The 20,686-nt window shown below is 33.6% G+C and overlaps 1 protein-coding gene across 3 annotated transcripts in view; it reads left to right on the top strand.

Annotated features, from left to right (window-relative positions):
- The window catches only part of SMCHD1 (structural maintenance of chromosomes flexible hinge domain containing 1), a 171,955-nt gene that overhangs the window by 90,188 nt on the left and 61,081 nt on the right, over positions 1–20,686 (top strand). For all 3 annotated transcript variants that reach the window (XR_004957081.1, XM_036245063.1, XM_036245064.1), the window contains exons 21-30: positions 1,550–1,646; positions 3,291–3,363; positions 4,330–4,469; positions 5,107–5,241; positions 7,966–8,193; positions 11,435–11,583; positions 12,740–12,828; positions 14,123–14,241; positions 17,012–17,179; positions 18,420–18,545. Coding sequence is in view for 2 of the 3 variants with exons in the window: in XM_036245063.1 (XP_036100956.1) it covers positions 1,550–1,646; positions 3,291–3,363; positions 4,330–4,469; positions 5,107–5,241; positions 7,966–8,193; positions 11,435–11,583; positions 12,740–12,828; positions 14,123–14,241; positions 17,012–17,179; positions 18,420–18,545 (1,324 nt within the window). In the remaining variant the exon portion in view is untranslated. The remainder of the gene's footprint in view (positions 1–1,549; positions 1,647–3,290; positions 3,364–4,329; positions 4,470–5,106; positions 5,242–7,965; positions 8,194–11,434; positions 11,584–12,739; positions 12,829–14,122; positions 14,242–17,011; positions 17,180–18,419; positions 18,546–20,686) is intronic.

The raw sequence follows: 20,686 nt of genomic DNA, 5'->3' as shown, positions 1-20,686 counted from the left end.
TTTCAGGATTACCCCTTCTATTCTTTTTATTATTTTACTTTCTCCTTCAACTTATGTGCTTTCCCATGGTTCAGAGAGTTTCTGCTTTAGCTGTTTTCAGAGAATAATCCTCCTATCTACCTACCTACCTACCTATCTACCTATCTTACTTTTTTCTTTTGACCCCACTTTTTTTTTATCCTCACCTGAGGTTGCTTTTGCATTTCAGATAGAGTGGGAGGGATAGAGGGAGCAAAAGAGAGAGAGAGAGAGAAACATTGATGTGAGAGAGACATATCGACTGGCTGCCACCCACACAACCCCAACCAGGATGGGGATGAACTGCAACTGAGGTACACGCCCTTAGCGGGAACCAAACCTGAGTCTCTCTGGTCCACGGGCTGACACTCTAACCACTGAGCCAAACCGCCCAGCGCTAACCCCACTTTTAGAGGTAACTAATATCACCAATTCCTGTGTGGTACCTGGGAATTCTGTAGTATAGGTTGGTTTTTGCTTTTTTCATTGCTGTTTTGGGATTCAGTTGGTTGGTTGGTTGGTGTTTTGTTTTTTGTTTTGTTTTTGAGACTACTAGGTCATTTGCTACTGTCTTGTCATTCTTTTGTTCTGGTAAATTTTGTTGTTCTTGTCTCTTCTTCCTTTCTTCCCTTTTCTTCCCTTTGTCTTTAACAGTAAGTTAAAGAAATCTCTTTGTTGTCATATTTGTGAGGTTTTATGAGATATAGTAGATGAGTGAAAGTAGATGTGTGCCTTTAACTCCATCTTCCCCAGGAATTTATTTTATATGCCACTTTATGTCTTTTTTTCAAACAAAGCATGTTGCTTAATTTTTACAGTTTATTCAGAAATACTTGTAAATATTTAAATTCTAGTCTTCAGAAAAATTGGGCTTTTGTTCCATCATGGTGTACTTTTACTTTATTTTCTCACCTTACCCCTTGACAGAGAAAAATGTTTACACTAAGGATCTGCATGTGTTCAAAGGTGGTTTAGAAATGAAATTGCCCATGGTAGTAGATTAGGGATCTCAGTATATGTTTCAACAAGATTATATCCTTACAAGGTTGTACTTGATGTTTTGTACTTCATCTAAATTTGCCATTCAGTTTAATAGTTGCCAAAAATTCTCTAAAATACCATTGGGCGAAAGATTTGAAAGACTCCCTAACAGAGTCTGAAGAAATGCTTAAACTTAGCCTATTTAGATTTTTTTTTCTGCTTTGGTCTGTATACATGGTCTAGCATTTGCTTATTTCCTACCGTGTATCTTTACTAATTCACTATATGAAGTTTTACATTTTACAATATATCTATTATTTGCAGTGTTTGGCCCAACTGGTATCACTTATCAGTACTTGTTGGATCATTTTATTATGGAAAAGAAATTCATAGGAATTTGCTTTTCTGTTCACTTATTTTTTCCTATTTTAAAAAATACTATTTTATTTAAAAAATGAATTAAACAAATAAATGACATATGAGAAGACAAAACACATTTTCAGCTTATTTGTAGGTAATAGAAGGGAATTTACAAAATTTTTTTTTCCAGTGGTTTATCTTTACAATATGAAGAAATAACCAAGGGACCGAATTGTGTAATTCGAGGTGTTACAGCTAAGGGCCCTGTAAACTCTTGTCAAGGCAAGGTAAGCATTGTACAGAAATGTCACAGTTATAAAAATGAAATTATAAACTTAAAATTGAATAACCTGTTTTTGTAACAAGATGACAGTAATGTTGGATTCTTAGGGATTAACTAGGATAGTATCACCTGACATACCATTTTAATCTCTAAGAAAAACCAACATGTTTTCTACTGTTGTCTTTGTTTAACATTTATTAATTAAATATTTTTCAACTGTGTTCATCATCTTTGTTTTTTTAGAGAGAGGGAGGGAGGGAGGGGGAGAAGGAGAGAGAGAAGCATCAATGTGAGAGATACACATCAATTAGTTGCCTCCCACACTCGCCTCGAGCCAGGGATTGAACCTGCAACCCAGGTATGTGCCCTTGATCAGGAATCAAACCTGTGACCCTTTGGTTCATGGACTGACGCTCTAACCACTGACCCACACTGGCCAGGGCCAAAGCCTTTTTTTAATACAGTTATCTAGTACTATACTGTTTCTTTATATTTTCTTTTTAATTTTTCAATTACAGTTTATTTTCAGTATTGTTTTGTATTGGTTTCAGGTGTACAGCATAGCAGTTAGACAGTTATATACTTTACAAAGTATTTCCCTTGATGTTTCTTGTACTCACTTTTTCTCTTTTCCCATTTATTTTTGAATTCTTAGGACAGAAACAAATATATGAGAAACTATAGCTCACTTCTGTAAACATATTTGGTTCAGTAATTGGATAAAGAAAAGTTTCTTGGGAGGTATAAGGTTAAGGAACGTAAAGCCATTAATTTCAATAAGGTATATAAAGCAGCTAATAGATCTGTATGACTAAAGGGAACACTGTGGCTAATAACTTAAGTAATCTTACCTTTTTTCACTGTGTCATTACCTTCAATATATATTTTACATTTTTCCTCTCAATCTGATGTTTAAAATAGAATATGTGAATTTAAATACTGTATACTACAGTGTATAATGAAATCAAATTAAAGATCAAGTTTTACACATCTTTCTAAATTCAGATTTTCTTAGACTAAGAACTTGAATTCATGGGAATTTTGATTTTCATGAAATAAACTTACTAAAAAGATTTTTTAAAACTTTTTATTTTCAAATAACTTTATGTTTACAGGAGAGTTAGAAAGATAGAATGCAGAGTTCACATATTCTCTTTACCAGGCTTTCTCTATTAATATCTTACATAACCATCCTATATTTATCCACACTAAGAAATGAACATTGATAACAATACTATTAACAACACTGGACTATATTTACATTTTTCCAGTTTTTTCACTAGTGTTTTTTAATTCCAGGATCTAATCCAGTATACTGTGTTATATTTGGAGATTTGTAGGTGTTTGTTTTGTTTTTTCCACTTGACTATTTTCCTATGTTTTTAAAAATGTCAATCCTGATTTTGCTCATTATTTAGAGGTTATGCCTTATAAATCTGAAGAGACTATTGTCTGTAAAGAAGTAATATGTCAATTATTTTACCTATATCATATATATGGATATATATGTAATTATAGTTAATATAAAATTGCTAGGTAGATTTCTATAATGGTATGACAGTAGAAAGCAAAAATAAATTAGGATTGTGATGATAAAATGCTTAAGTATTTATTTAAGACTTGGATTTGATTAAATTTTTTTCAACAGAATTTTAATCTGAAGGTTATTCTTCCGGGTTTTAAAGAAGACTCACAGATTTTGAAAATTAGGTTACTACCAGGTAATATTGTTTTAAGAAATATTTCTATACTTACCTTTTCAGTAATATTCTTGTGATAATGTATAATGGTGCTAATAAAGGTGAGGAAGTATCTTTTAGTTTGATTATGGTATGTCTTGAAAATATATATGAATATCAAAATAGCACTGACTGATCTCTTGATCTCAGTTTCCTCGTCTATAAAATGGGGACAATAATTGTACCTTCTTTATTAAGATCATTGTGAGGATTATACAAGAATAGTACTTAATTAAAACTTAACATGTTGCCTGGCATATAGTAAAAAATATTAACTAATAATATTATAAAGTAAAATAAGTGTTTCTAGTTACTGTTCTTTGTAAACTTGTGTTACCAGCATTTAGCATAAATTGAATTTTAAAAGTATCAGTGTTTATAGAGCATATCAAGTCATCTTGGTACAGAAGTGTAAATCCTTTTTAATTAATCTTAGAGGAAGCTTGTGTTTTAATTTGCTTATGACAGCAAAGTAGTAGACAGTCTAACAAATTATTGTTACATGAACATTATCATCTAAAACAGGTATGTAAGTTACATGTGCCTGAGAAATCATTCATTGTATGAAGTTAAAGTTAGTAAATAAACACGTAGTTTATTTAATAAACTTTGCTTTTCTTCTTGAATACTTTTTTCCAAGATCTTTTCTAAGAATGTACATGTATAGGTGATTTCTAGTATGAGTTATCACTGTGTCATAGCTTGTTGTATAAAACTAAGTCTAGACATCAAACATTTTTATACATTTGAGACAACTCTGCTTACATATAGAATTTATGCCTTTGGGAAATAGAAATGACAAAACATGGATATTGCTTCATTTTTTCCTTTCTCAGCATTGTTTATAAAATATTAAAACTTGAAATGTTTAAAATTGTTTCTTTTGCTATTTTAATATTTCAGTCTTAGAAACTTGAATCTGTATTTCATTATATAATTTCCCTGTAGGTCCTCCTTATCGGTTGAAAGTGAAACCTGATTCTGAAATTTTAGTTATAGAAAATGGAACAGCTTTCCCATTTCAGGTAGAAGTTTTGGATGAATCAGACAATATAACAGCACAACCAAAATTGATTGTTCATTGTAAGGTAAGTTATTGTAAGATAAAGAATATGCAAATTTTATTTCGAGTCTCATTGTAGTAAATGGAAATGACTGTATCTTTTAGCTGATTTTTAGTAAGTCTTGTATAGTATGTCAGTCTTTAACGATTATTCTATGGAGAAATTTGTGGATTATTTCATTGCCAATAGTTTTCAGTATCCCTAAGCCAATAAAAATGTTAGCTACACTGAGTTTCATAAAGAAATTTATGAACTAAAGATTCCACCCCTCTCCTTCCTTGGTTTTTCAGGTGAAATGTTTAATTTATGAATAGAATGATAGAAATATCCTTTAGGATTGGGGATAGATGGATAAATGAAGATGACTAAAAGAGAGACCACTAAAGGGAAAGGAAAACCTAAATAGTTTGTAAAGTAAAAATGAAAGAAGTGGTTGAGGAAGTTGGATTTTCTCCCAAAACAGATAAATTTTACCTAGAAGAGTAGAAAACTCTTTTTATTCAGAAATTTCCTAGAATATTAGTGAATTCTACTTAGAATTTTCTAATTTATAGCCAGAAATGGTAGCTGTAGTAAAGTACTTAGAAATTTAAATAATAATGATTTAATGATAAGTTATACAATTATTGAAGTCTTGAATTGTTTGTTGTGCTTCTAATAGTTTTTAGGTGCTCCTAACCTTCCACTCTACACTGTGGATTGCAGTAGTTCTGGAACCAGTATTTTATCAGGATCTGCCATTCAAGTTCAGAATATTAAAAAAGACCAGACACTTAAAGCTAAAATTGAAATACCTGTAAGTTGTTGTTATTCATTGGTATTATATTGAGTCTTCCTACAAATATTCTTTAAGAGGCTTATAATAAATTCTGTAAAGTTGTTTGACTTTTAAAAATGAGGTATTTACAGTTCTTTTAGCCAAAGGGGGAAAAAAAGGGAACATAAAGTGGTATAGTGAATAATTTAACATTTTATATCAAATATTAGTAATTTTCTTGACCAAATCTATGACAGTATCTGTAGCATTATTGATTTACATATTCATAAAATTAATTTTTTCTTATATAAAAATTTGACATTTATGTCAGTTTTATGTTTTTATAGTTTACGCTTGTTTCTTAGAAAGTTTGATAAATAGTTCCACTTAAACTACTGAAGGACTGTAAGTGTTTAATTTGTATGTATAATTTAAAAAACAAATAGTGTTTTTTAACTAGTATTTTCATATAAAGTGATTACTATTTAATATTCCTGTACGATACTTTTTATTGGATATACATCATGGCTGAAGGTGAAGCCAACCTGATATAAGTAGTTGATTCCCTAAGGTTGCTGAATGGGATAACAAATATTTAAACAAGTAAAATACTTAGTGTGATTTCTTTTTTTTTTTCTTTTTTTTAATCCTCATCCAAGGACATTTTTCCATTTTTTGTACAGACAGAGTGGGAGGGAGAGAGAGGAAGAGAGAGAGAGGGAAACATCGATGTGAAAGGGACACATCGAGTGGCTGCCACCCGCACGACCAACCAGGGCCGGGGACAAACTGCAACCGAGGTATATGCCCTTAGCAGGAACCGAACCCGGGTCTCTCCGGACCGCAGGCGGACGCTCTAACCGCTGAGCCAAACCGGCCAGGGCTAGTGTGATTTCTTTATCATTGATACAGTAGATTATGAATATCCTAATTCCAGTTGATTGATGTTTTTGTATTAATTATGTATCATAAAACATTTGGAGCCTCAAAAGGGTGCAAAACAGCTTTTATTTTTTTTAACTAGAATAAGATGACTTTATTCTAATTATTTTCTTTTCAAGCTGGTTGTTTTTGATAATCTTCAAATATTTGTTAAGCATTTTCTCTTTTCAATAATACTTATTTTGAGCATACTATCAGGAACATTAAGAAAAGATTTAGCTTTGGAGAGGATTTTGGGCTTAGATGCAAGAATAACAAATTATTAGGGAGGGATTATGTAAATACTATAGGGCAGCAACAAGCAGAAGACCCAAAAATTCAGGTCAGTTAAGACGAAGACCAAAGTATATCACATAATATACAGTTAGAAAATGTTATCCAAAGGCAGTGACTCTTGAATTTGAGTCAGGCAAATAAGATATGTATATGATGAAGGATGGATTATTTATCTGATATTCTGTGAGATAGGAATTTTGAATATGTCATTCCTGTGGATGGGCTTTGAAAGGAACAGCTGTAACCGATGAGAAAAGAGGCATGAGCTAAGAAAGATTGTAAAGATACTTTAGCCTTAGGCTTATTTTGAATTTTGTGGAATGCATTATACCTAGATTATGAAATAATGAGCTAAGATTTTAATATTGTGTGCCTAAAATCAACTTATACAGCTTAATCCAGTGCATCTTTAATGATATGTGGAACTCCGGTGTGCCGATAATAAATTATAACTATGCCAGCTCAGTCTTCAGGATATCTAGAGTCCTTATCTAGCTATAAGCCAACTTGTCCACTTACTCCATTTAATAATGAATTGAAAAAGAACTGGTGTAACCTAATATAATTAAATAATATACTTTATGGCAATTATGTGTCGCTGATTTTATGGAGTTTTTAATTTCGTACATTTTTATTCTTTTTGTTGTTGTTGTTGTTAATCTTCACCCAAGTACATTTTTTCATTGATTTTTGGAGAGAGTGGAAAGGTGGGAGGGAAGGGGAGAAAGCGAGAGAGAGAAATATCGATCTGAGAGAGGCACATCATTCAGTTGCTGCCTCCCACCCATGCCCCAACTGGGACCAGGGATTAAACCCACAACCTGTGTATATGTCCTTGACTGGGAATTGAACCTGTGACACTTTGGTGTGCTGGCTGATGTTCTAACCACTTGGCCACACCAGTATCTTACATCTTTATTCTTATTAATGAATGCTAGTCACCAAATCTGTGCCATGTGATTAAAATTTTACAAGGTTGTTGCACTTTTAAGTAAATTTACAAATAAGGGGCAGGGAGTCTTTTTAAGTCCAAACATGCCAGTTTTTTGGTTTTAAGAAAGTAGCCATTATCTTTATTTATAACTTAATGGTATAAAATATGGAATTATTAATAGTATGATATACTCTTAATTAAAAAAAAACCTATGAATGTAGCCCTGGCCAGTTTGTCTTAGCAGTTGGAGCATCAGCCCAAGGATCAAAGAGTCACGGGTTCAGTTCCGGTCAAGGCACGTACCTTAGTTGCAATTCGATCCCTGGCCCTGGTTGGGGTCATGTGGGAGGAAGCCAATCAGTATGTCTCTATTACATCGATATTTTTCTCCCTCCTTCCCACTGTATTTGAGGTTCAATGGAAAAATATCCTTGAGTGAGGTTTAAAAAAAAAACACACCTAGAAATGTTAACAGTATATAATATGATCTTCCATAATATTGGAATAAATTTTTAAGCTGTGTTAAAAAACATTAACCATTAAAGCCAAAAACTGTGTTTACAGAAGCTACAGATATCAGTCAGTGTATATTGGTTTTCTTCTCTTCCTAGAGTTGTAAAGATGTGGCACCGGTGGAGAAAACTATTAAGTTGCTTCCCAGTAGCCATGTTGCAAGATTGCAGATATTCAGTGTGGAAGGACAAAAGGCAATCCAGATCAAACATCAAGATGAGGTTAATTGGATAGCAGGCGATGTTATGCATAATCTTATTTTTCAAATGTATGATGAAGGGGAAAGAGAAATCCATGTAACATCAGCTTTAGCAGAGAAAATTAAAGTAAGTATCTCAAACAGATTGGTTATTTTTAAGAATTTTGTTTATTTTATGCTTGGAAGACTCTGAACAAGAAGTTTTATAGGGAACCTCTAAGAAGAACCTTATCACAGAGTAATATTACCATTATTTAAAGTACTAATTGAAATGTGAATGATTCATGTATGACATATGATTTTGACACTTAAACCAAATACCAGTCTTAGCTTTTTGTTTAGTTGTCACTACCTGGCCAGCTGTATTTCTGTACCCACTCTCAAGATCACCAGCTTAACAAAGCAATCTATAGCTATTCTGAAGGAACTAAATAAAAGGTCTGTTAAAGGTAAACAATGAAACAGTATTGTTAAATATGCAGTGTCCTGCTTTGGCCATTTGAAATTGGTGTGCCACTTGTAAAAGCATGATATTAGTAAAACAGTTTGGTTCTCACCCATCTGCTGTCATTTGAATGTATCATTTGTACATATAGATAGGGTGAATCTATATGTTGAGACCTAACATCTCGCTTAACAGAGACCCAACTCAAAATGGTTAGGTTATCACATAAAATAGATTGCTTACTACTTTAAAAGTACATGAATTCTGCTATAATGAAACATGTAAATTTATAAAAATCATTGTACTATTTAAAATGGTACAATAAAAAGCACAGGGTTTATGGGGAAAATGAGACTTAGAAACACAATATTCAAACCTCATCAGCCACCCATTAAGAAAACATATAAGAAACTAATAAAATAGTACCAAAAACACTTATTAAATGATTAAGACATCCATGCATACTATAAAAAATATGTGAGTTTGTTTACTTGTGGAAGTTGGTGCAGGAAGCGTTGCAGTGGTAGAAGCGTTGAAGTGGTAGAAACCACTAGATGTGGACATGTAGCTCAATACACATAATTGCTTGTAGGTGTTTGAGGCATGTTGTTTTATATATTCTACATGGCTTGGTTTAACTGGGTACAGTTTTCTGTGTTCAACTATTGTAAAGCCAACATTTGTGGACCCTTATTTAAGAGATTCCAATTAACTAAATATTTGGACAGTTACTTTTGTGGGACAAGATGTAGAACTTACTTTTTTGTACTGTCATAATCCTGTAGTCATCTTGAGTTTCCAAATATAGTATCTGTTATTTTAAAAGTTGTTTAACCAGAGTTAAACGGACCTTTTTTTTTTTTGTATCATCACCCGAGGATACTTATCTTCAGATAGAGCAGGAGGGAGCGAGGGAGGAAGAGAAAGAGGGAAACATCAATGTGAGAGAGACACACCGAGTGGCTCCCACCCGCATGACCCCAACTGGGGCCAGGGACAAACTGCAACCGAGGTACACATCCCTAGCGGGAACTGAACCCAGGACTCTCCGGTCCGTGGGCCACCGCCCCAACCACTGAGCCAAACTGGCCAGGGCAAATGGACCTTATTTTTTAAATCTTATTTGGAATAGCCCTTGCTCCAGCCAGTTTTATATTTTCCTCATTAATGAGGGAAAAGAGGATTGAAGGAGAAATAATCCTGAAAGGGAGGTACAAGTCCTTTTTTTGTTGTTGTTTCTCCTAACCCAAGTATATTTTTTCCCTTGATTTTTAGAGAGAATAGGAGGGAGAGAGAGAAATATCAGTGCGAGAGAGACACATCAATTGGTTGCCTCCCTCAGGACCCTAACTGGGATTGGGTATCATCAAACCTACAACCCAGGTATGTGCCCTTGACTGGGAATTGAACCCATGACTTCTTGGGCCGAGGGCGATGATCTAAGTGCTGAGCCAAACCAGCCAGTGCAGCACAAGTCATTTTTATCTATATTAGCAGATTTAAAAGTGAATGGTTTAAAAGTGGTACCAGGAACCTAGCTTTTAAAATGGTTCCATATTCTTTTTCTTATTGAGTGTAAGAAGGAACACTGACTGGAGAGCCTTTTCCTATATATAACTTTGTTTTTGCCATTCTCTGTCTGAGCTTGTGGCCTGCATATGACACATTTTTGCCTCAAATCTGGTAGTTATGTATTTCTCGGGTCCTGGAGATTTTAAAACATGCACTCTTGATTGGTAATAAGATGATTAAATGCTATTATTTTATTAAATGTATAGTCTTTAAAGTGGTTTTTTTTGGTCTTAAGAGAATTCTCCAATATTGAGGAAAGTCAGCCCAAACTGAACTAGGAATTCATTGAAGGGATAACACAGCTTTTTGTGTAACTCCTGCTTGCTGCTTCCATTATTTAAAAACACAAAAAAAACATAAATGAAAATGAAAGATGGTTTAAAAAGATTAAAAGGTGACTAAGAAGATTAGAACAGCATAAACTGGGATGAAAATATTAGAATACCAATAATTTAAGAATCATAGTTGTCAAAGGCTAAGAGCAGACAGGAAGTTGAGCTAAAAAATTCTTTGTTAAAAAAATATATTTTTTTTTCTGTATTGATTTTAGTGGGGGAGGAGAGAGAGAAATGTCTGAGAGAGAACATCGATTGGCCGCCTCTTGAATGCCCCCCACTGGGGATTGGGCCCACAACCTGGGCATGTGCCCTGACTGAGAATCAAACCAGCGATCTCTTGGTGCATGGATCAACACTCAGCCACTGAGCAACACTGGCCAGGCCTAAACAATTTTTAAATAGAAAGGATTGGAAGTTTAAAAGTAGGATAGAGTGAGATAATGAACTTTAAAATATGGATCCAGTAACAAATTGTGGACTGCAAGAGAGGCAAAAATTTAAATTGAGTTAAAAGCATTCAAGAATAGATTAAGGCCAAAAGATAGATAGAGGTAATTACATCAGTTGGCATAATTTCTGTGTTCTCATTTTGCTGAACAAGGGTCCACCCAAAATTTCTTCCAAGTCTATATTAGTAAGATTCTTTTAAAAATATGAAAATTACCTCTCAGAATTGATCATGTAATTTCATCTATATGTTATTTTTAAACTATAATTATCACAGTGATAATCTTGGAACAAAATTCTAAAGAAATGGCTTAAGAATTTTTATTTTATTGCATTGAAAGATATGGCAACATTTAACAGCAAAGACAAAGAAGAAAATACTTTTTTATCATAGTAATATGCAACCCACCATCATTCTGATTATAAAGGGGACTTCTTTTTCCTCAGAAGGAGGGAGGGTAGATTATAATTTAACTTTGAGAGTCTTCATTCAGTAAGATAAGTGTCAGTAGTAGGGTATTAGACTAAGCTTTTTATTATTCTTAAGTATATAATTTTTCTCTTAGGTTAATTGGACTCCTGAGATTAACAAAGAACACTTGCTACAGGGTCTGCTTCCTGATGTACAAGTACCAACATCTGTAAAAGATATGCGCTATTGCCAGGTTTCATTTCAAGATGATCATGTGTCTTTGGAAAGTGCATTTACAGTAAGGTTTGTGGGCTTATTACATGTGCAGGTATTTCAAAATTCAGCATATGGCAAAAATACTTTTCTCAAAAGCACACGTGTAAAAGTTGTTTTTAATATAGAAAATACCACAATTTCTGTGAAATATAGTAGGTTGTCTTTGGAATAAAGTTTCACTGGAGATAAGAGGTTAGTTTTTAATATCACTGTAACCCTGTGCTTAAGTGGCCCTCTAGTATCTGTAAAAACCAAAACTTGCATTAAAGAAGTCCTCCTAGCTCAAGCAAAAGTGAAAACACATGAAAAAATGAAAATGAAAAATACAGAATACACAATCTAATCAGTGTATTGTTCAGAAGGAAAAATTATTTTAATTGGTTAGTGATGGGTTTCAAAACCAAGTCCAACTACACCCAATATATAGAACTGACAGAAAAGGGGAAGGCAGGTAAATATGTTAAAAAACTTACCTTTCACCCTGGCCTGTCAATTCTTTGGCCATCTTTTTTCTGATAACCTCCTTCACTTTAATTGCTCTACCCATTTTCATGCTATTTCCAACAAAAATAGCTCCATGTCTGAGATGAACTTTTCAGAAGTACTGCTTTCTGATTATAGCCAGATCTCTCTCTCTCTTTCTCTCTCTCTCTTTTTTGTTGTTGTTAATTCTCACCAGAGGATATTTTCTTATTGATTTTTAGAGTAGAAAGGAGGGGAGAGGGAGAGGGAGAGAAACATCAAAGTGAGAGATACACATTGATTGATTGCCTCCTGGACTCACCCCACCTCAGGCCAGGAACTGAACCTGTGACCCTTCAGTGCACAGGCCGACACTCTAACCATTGAAGCACACTGGCCAGGGCTATAGCAAGATCTCTTCATGAGTTATTCTTACCCTTTTCTTTCTCAGTGCTCTTATTATAATTTCTTCTTAATCCAGCATAGACACTATGATTTAACATTTATATAATTTTTTTCTGTCAGTATTCTCTACTATCTTTGCATTCTGTCTTTATTTACTCTTGGGTTAATAGTGATGTTCTATAAAGGCATTTGGAGAGTATTATTTCATTTAAGTTTTAGAAAATGAGTGATATATAAATCTTTACCATACTGAAACTACTTTACTTTTTTCCTACAATGAATGGTGTGACTGAAACCTTTTATTAACCAATTTCAGACCCCTACCTGATGAACCTAAACATCTGAAGTGTGAGTTGAAAGGAGGGAAAACAATACAGATGGGCCAAGAGCTTCAAGGGGAAATAGGTTAGTATGTCCTGCTTTTTTAAAAAAAAAAGTTATATAATATATACTTATGTTCGTGTTTTGATATGCATAACCAGAAAGGAAAGCTTTGGGTTTACATATGATTACTGGTTTAAAATCCATTGTCAGAAAAGATTGAAGAATTTTCACTATTTTTGCCTAGGCTAACATAACTGAAATCATTTTGGTAAAAATAGTTTGTTGGAAAAACGTTGGCTTTTTCTAGAAGTAATAATAGATGTTAAAACTGTAAAGTAAATACATCAGTGAATACATAATTCTATATTTTTCATATATCTAAAACAGTGATTTTCAATCTTTTTCATCTCATTTTACACATAAACTAATTACTATAATTCTGTAGCACACCAAAAATATATATTTTGCTGATCTGACAAAAAAAAAATAGGTATAATTTTGATTGATTTACCAAAACAGGAAAAAAAAAGAGTAATATGTAATTACCTATTCTTTTTGCTCCAAAGTGATTTTTTTTTAAAAAATCAGGTGCCTACACTTGTATATAAGGATTTCTGGTACCAAGAATTAAGCAAACTCAACCTTATTATGCAGTGTGACCAATAAGGTACAACTCTGTTATATGATCTATATATTATGGTTCAAGACAGGGCATTCACACTGGATGGCTAATGTTGTGTTGGCTGTTGTTACTTTTTTTTTTTTTTTTTTTTTTTAATTTTCACTTGAGGATATTTTTCCATTTATCTTCAGATAGAGTGGGAGGGAGGGAGGGAGGGAGAGAGAGAGAGAAAGAGAGAGAGAGAAACATCGATGTGAGAGAGACACATCGACTTGTCGCCTCCTACACAATCCCAACCAGGGCCGGGGACAAACCACAACCAAGGTACATGCCCTTGACCAGAATCAAACCTGCAGCTCATTGGTCCACGGGCCAGTGCTCTAACTACTGAGCAAAACTGGCTGGGACATGCTGTTGTCATTTTTTAATTTGACAGTCTGAGGGAAAAGAGGTTCATGCCCCTGACTAGATAGTCATGTATTACATGTTTTATAAATTCTTATGGCACGCCTGTGTGTCATGGCACAGTGGTTGAAAATCACTGATCTAGAATATTATATAATACTAAATTATTTTCTTCAAATTTTCATGGTAAAAATCTGGTTAACATCAGCATCAAGTTAAATATATAAATATAAATGTACTAATGTAAGTTCCTAGGCATAATTTTATTGAAGTGTATACGTCTATTATTTATAGGTATTTGTATCTTTTATGAAAAGATAACACTTTAAAATTAAACTTTCCTTTTAGTTATAATAGTTACAGATCAGTATGGAAATCAGATTCAAGCATTTTCACCAAGTTCTTTATCTGCCTTGGGAATTGCTGGTGTTGGACTTGATAGCTCACAGTTGAAAACTACCTTTCAGGTATGGCTGCTTTTCATAAGAGTTGGCTTATGCCATTGGTTTACATATAACAAAATTTTGGGAAAACTAAAATAACTAAAAGAAATTTGATTTTAAATTTCATAAAATTTAAAATCATAAAAAGGCATTATAAAAACTTATAAATTTTGAGCATATGCAAAAACAGAATAAATAGTATAAATAATTCCCATGTTCCCATCACTCAGCTTCAACAGTCATTACTTCCCTCCTTATCATACCATTTTGAAGCAAATTCCATACATCACATCATTTTATCCATACATACTTGGATATGCATATAAGGGTAGTTTTTCATACCACTATTAAAGTAAAATTTCTAAGTGCTCACATCTTACATTAAAGTAATTGTGAAAGTTTACAACTGTTGTTAATTGATACTAGTTTGAAAAATAAGAACTGTGGTACAATTATTTCAATTTAAACCAAACAGACACAGTATATTCTACTTAGAGAGATCAAAGACAGTTTTTGGGAAAAAGAGATGTCAAAGTTAGACCTTCCAGAAATCTACCAGGACAGAGTAGGTGAAAGAGAAGGAATTCTAAGGCCCAAGTAAAGTTGAGTCCAATTAGAGCATTTATGCTTTTTAAAACTCTTCTTTCTTTTAGATCCTCAATTATAGTTTTTACCTGACAGAACCATAAGAATAGCCTCCTTGTTACCCTTCCTAACTAGTTTGTTTCCACTAATCTGTTATGCTATTATTTTCTAGTTTTCAGAACACCACTTTCACTATCTCTTAGTGCTGCTGAAGAACTTTAATGAGGTTTTGTTCACAAAACCTTATACAAAGATAAGGTTTGCTCTTTGACTTTCAGGTTCTTTACCAGGCTTTACCCTATGTGTAAATGAAATAAGAAGAGAATTGCTCTTGCTGTTATGCATGAACAATCTGCTTCCTACCACTTTATGCACAGACTCCCATACTCTTTCACTAACTACTTCTAAATTGTAACCTGTCTTTCCACATCCTTAGTTATATTAGATACCCATCAGCATATAAACATGCTGTAATCTCTCTCATCTTAAAAAACAGCACCTCTTCCCCCCCAAAAAAAAACACCACCCCAAAACTTCTTTTGGCTCTGAATCTTTGTCCATCTACTGCCCTATTTCTCTCTTTCTTATAGTATAACTACCTGGAAGAGTTGTATATATTCTCTCTTTTCATATTCGCAGCCAGGCCCCACTCAACTTGTTTTTCTGTCCTGTTCCATCTGACCAGATTCATTGTCAATTTTCAGTTCTCATACCATCACTCAGACCTATCAGCATTTTATGTTATAAATTTAGACTCTGTCACCTTAGTATGGTCTAAAACACCCAGTAGTATTCTACCACAGCATAATCTCACACCTTTCTTCTTTCATAGCTCAATATTCACCAGCCAAGTAGACTTTCTTTTTCCTACTGTCATTTTAAACTAGTAAGTACTGTCTTGACTCACTTTCAAACAACAGGACTCTACTCCCAGTCTCTGCAGAGGGAAAAGAGCTTTTTGTTTTTTTAATAAAAAGTTTTAATACATTATTTAATACAACAAGTTTACAGCTGTTTTTTTTTAATCATTCTCATTTCTGCAACTACATGAAATGTACTGTAATTTTGAAATATATTCCTTTGATAAATTCAACATTAGACCGGCTTAGAGAGTGCCTTTAAGAATTTTATATTTAATTCTATTTATACTTATCTACAACTTGTAAAGGCATATACAGATTTCATTTTCAAGATTTGAAGTAAAACCAGAATAACTTCCAGTATGACATAAAAAAAGAAGTCACCTCTTGAAAAGGGCTTTTGGTGTTTCACTATTAAATGTGAAATTCTAGGTTATACTTTACATATTTTGAACTTTTAATATGGTTTACTAATGAATATGTAATTTAATTTCAAATATAACATTTTCACTGACTGTGCTCATTGGGATTTTGGGAGTGATTGATATTGATTATTTTACAATGTCTTTTTACAGAAAATATTCTACAACAGTTGTTTCCAAACATAAAACTTTGACTCTAATTGTTAAAATGTGATGGATTTGTACTCAGTGGAAATTTAAGATGATGGAATCATTAAAGGTCCATATTAAAATGCAAATACTACAGTGCTCATGCCAGTGTGGAATTGGTTTATATCATTCTATCATATTGTAAAAATTGCAAGCTAATTTTATTGATTCTCATTAATATGAAGTGTTAGGTATTCTAAATACCAGAGATTGAGCAGTGACAAATTAAAGCTTCTACGTTCTTAGCGATCACCTTGTAATATCGAAAGCATGCAGTAGGTAAGACATGAATGATTAGAAGAAAACTAAAGCCTGCAAAGGGAATAGAGTGCCATTATATAGAGGGGTCTTTCCTGACCAATTTCCCTCAGGAAAGACCCCTCTGAATAAGATATCCTGTGTGCAAAAACCTAAAAAATAGCCATGTAGATAATCTGGTAAAGAATGTTACAAACAGGAAAAGAACAAGTACAAAGGGTATTGGGCAAGCACCTATTTAGCTAGTGGGAACAGAAAGGAGACCATAAAAGTGTGAATAAGAGGGAACTTAGAAAAGGTAAAAGGATATAGCCAGACTTTTTTAAATTTTTCCCTAACAAAAAAGAAATTCAACTTCTCCTCTGAAAGAAATGAAATTTGTGGTTTGCTAATATTGACATGTGTGCAAGTTATTTGCTCTTGTTTTACCCAGAAACACATCTCCCTGTCTTTTCTCAATTTTCTTTTTTTCCTCACTAGGAAAATACACAGAGTATAAGTGTAAGAGGCATCAAATTTATTCCAGGTCCTCCTGGAAATAAGGATCTTTGTTTTACTTGGCGTGAGTTTTCTGACTTTATTCGAGTGCAGCTAATTTCTGGACCACCAGCTAAACTTCTCCTTATAGACTGGCCAGAATTAAAGGATGTAAGTAACTTCCTGCCTTGATTGAAAGAGTTTAATATGACATGGCTTATTTCTTTCAGCTTGACAGTGGATCAACAAATAACAATACTAACAGTAACAATAGCAAAAGGACAAAGTAATATGATTCTTTATCCTTCACTATTTAATTCATCATCGTGTCTTGTTTGATAAAAAACAGTATAATAATTCAAATCCTAAAAATGTTATATTTTCCAACATGCATAAAAGTGAAAATAGTATAGTGAAACTCCAGTTTCAACAGTTACTGATTTTTGTCAATTTAGTTTCATTGTTCTTGCTCACTGACTTCAAAACAAATCTTTTTGCTGGCATTTTAAAATTAATATCAGATATCAAGTCATTATAACAATAAAAACTTAAGTATGCCTTCCTGTGCAAGTAGTTAAATCTTAAATGCTAATTCTGCAAATACCTGTCAAATGTGTTAGTTTTGTTGAGTTTTTACTAAATTTTTAGAACTATAATTTTGAAATGTTTAGATTCTGGCATATAGTATAGCAAGGCACCTTTTGGTATGATAGCTTATATTGTTTTTTAAAAGAAAGTGAACTCATATGACCATGGTAGTAGATGAAATTATACTACTGAACGAGCAGATCATCTAAAAAAGTTTACATACCTGTTCCTTAATTTAAGATTGTCCTTTCTGATTTGTGAATTAAAAAGAAACAGATAAACTAGTTTCTTGCTTTATGATGTTTCCTTTGATATATCCAGTATTAATAAGTTAGCAGACAAATTCCCAGAACTATACAGGCCTTTTATAAAGTACTTTGAGGAAGAAGCAAGAAGTATTTTAAACAAACAAGACAGTGTAGATTATCTGCAACTAGTTCTATTTAACTAAGGGCCTAAAAACTGGATTACTGCTTCATGTAGAATGGTAGAGGACTGGAAATTTACGGAGGAGCTAAACTATAAGATAGCCAGTGCTAAATCTAGTCTTCTATTTCCTTTGAAGTCATTCTAACATGAAATTTTTAGGAATATTTTAGAAGCCATTAATGTCAAATGCTATTTTTCCTTTTATTGAATTATTAATCACTTCTATGAGAATCATTAGATAATATAATTGACCTTTAGAAGTTTATTTTAATTGATGAAAGAAGCCATTTATGAATAGAACAGATAGATTTTATGATCATTTTATAAGTAAACAAATAATTATATTGTTTGACACATGTTTTAGTGCTTCTTAATATATTTATATCTGTATCAGTCTATTCCAGTGATTAATGGGAGAGAACTACAGAATCCTCTCATTGTTCAGCTTTGTGATCAGTGGGATAATCCAGCACCTGTACCACAGGTTAAAATAAATGTCATAAAAGCTAACAATTTAAAGGTAAGTGTTAAATGTCCTTAAATAATTTTTACATATCTTTCTTTAAAAAAAAAAAAAAATAGTCTTATATAACATTTATTATTGCTTAGTTTAAATCAGCCTAAAGATTTTTCATAATTATTTTGAGGAAGTGAAGTTTATATCTTACGAGTAGGGTAGCAAGAGGCAATGTTCTTCAATTATGACTGTTTTAGTGTTTATTGTATAATACTAATATTTAGATTTCAGATAAGAATGAATAGATAACACTGGCAAGGTGTGACTGAAGGGCAGATATAATGACCCACAGTATGGATAAGGGACAGGTATTATTGGGGAAACTTATAAGCTGAGGGTAAGCAAAACAAGTCATGTGAGTTACCTACCAGGGCCTGGGCACAGCTGCTAGACCTATCCTGGGTTATGTACTAGGGTGTGAGGCAAGCATGAATATGATATGGCCTTGTAATGTTTGGGAGCAAACATAGTGCTGGATGTCAGGAAGTCAAAGGTTAAATATTTTTATAAAGGTTAAATTTTACATTGAGGTGGCCAACTGCTTCAGATCTAGTAGGGACTTTGGATGCTTGGTGCAAAGTTGGAGGCCTTTCTGTGAGGGGAAAAGCGAGAAGTTGCCAGTCTCCTGCAAAGTTGTATTTTGACACAATCCCTCCTATTGGTTGAAGGGAATTAATTTGTCCCAGCAAGGTTGTTACCTGGCAACACAGAGAGAGTTCCTGAGGTAATATTCAGCCAGGCTTGAATTTTATAATTTTAGTGAATGAAGACAGTTGATAATATGTAAATATACAGTTCTCTTGAAATTAATCTTACTCATTTAATAAGAACCCCAACAGAGGATTATCTGGACCTGAAAAGTTGGTCTTCAAAGGCATACAGAGATCCCTGGCCAGGTAGTTCAGTTGGTTGGAGCATATCATCACCTACATCAAAAAAAGGTTTTGGGTTCTATTCCTGGTCAGAGGGTGCAGGTTCAGTCCCCAGTCAGGATGCGTAGGGTAGGCAACCGATCAACGTTTCTCTCTCACATTGGTGTTGCTCTCTCTCTCTCCCTTCCTCTCTAAAATCAATGAACATATCCTCAGGTGCCCGTCTGGTATTGCTCAGTTGTTGAGCATCGACCCATGCATCAAGAGGTCACCAGTTTGATTCCCAGTCAGGGCACATGCCCAGGTTGTGGGCCCAGTCCCCAGTGGGGAGCATGAAGGAAGTAGCTAATCGATGTTCTCATCGATGTTTCTGTCTCTCTCCCTTTTCCTTTGTCTCTCTCTAAAATCAATAAAGAAAAATATTTTTTAAAAACCAAAAACATATCCTCAGGTGAGAACAAAAAAAGGAAAAGACACACAGGAGATTAAAATGCCAAAAGTGGCTTGTGATCCACATGGACTTGTTTTCATAGTAAAGTAATCAGAGTTAGAGGTCTTAAGCCTGTCAGAAAGATTACAATATTGCTGCTGTACAATCTAAAATAGATTTGCTTCTCTGGCTTAGCAACAGGGCTTTAGGATCCAGATGGAATACTTTGAGAAAAATAGGTTGTGCATTCGAGGGTAAATGTAACAGGTATAAATATAGAACTTTATTCTATTATTTCACTCCTCATTTTTGCCTCTCCAGTACCATAGTTATCTAATCTTTAGGTTCCATTAAGCAGAAATAAGTATTAGGGTTTAGGGGTGTGATTTTGTGTTAGAACAGTTTACAAATTTACTTTTGTTCTTAATGTTTGTTTCTAGAACAGTTAAACAATGATTATTTTCTACCCCAAATAAGAGTATGATTCTAGTTTCTAGACAAACATTTACAAAATGCTGAGAAACTTTTCTAACCAATGATTAGGAATTATGGCAACTGATTCTTAATCACCTGAAAGTGAAAGCTTGGTCATCTCTATGAAGGTAGTATTGCAACAAAAATTTAGGAGCACATTTGAGTAGATATAAAGATAAAGATAAACCCTGGCCCAGTGTGGCCCAGTTGGTTGGAGTGTTGACCTGTACACCAAAAGGTAATGGATTAAATTCCTGGTTAGGGCACATATCCAGATTTCAGGTTCGGTTTCTGGTCAGAGTGAGTATGGGAGGCAGCTGATCGATGTTTCTCTCTTACATCCATCTCTCTCTCCCTCTCTTTTCCTC

This window comes from Molossus molossus, unplaced genomic scaffold (assembly GCF_014108415.1).
Source record: "Molossus molossus isolate mMolMol1 unplaced genomic scaffold, mMolMol1.p scaffold_m16_p_6, whole genome shotgun sequence".
Lineage (NCBI taxonomy): Eukaryota > Metazoa > Chordata > Mammalia > Chiroptera > Molossidae > Molossus > Molossus molossus.
The sequence above is the reverse complement of the archived record's forward strand: the minus strand, read 5'-3'. Positions and strand labels throughout refer to the sequence as shown.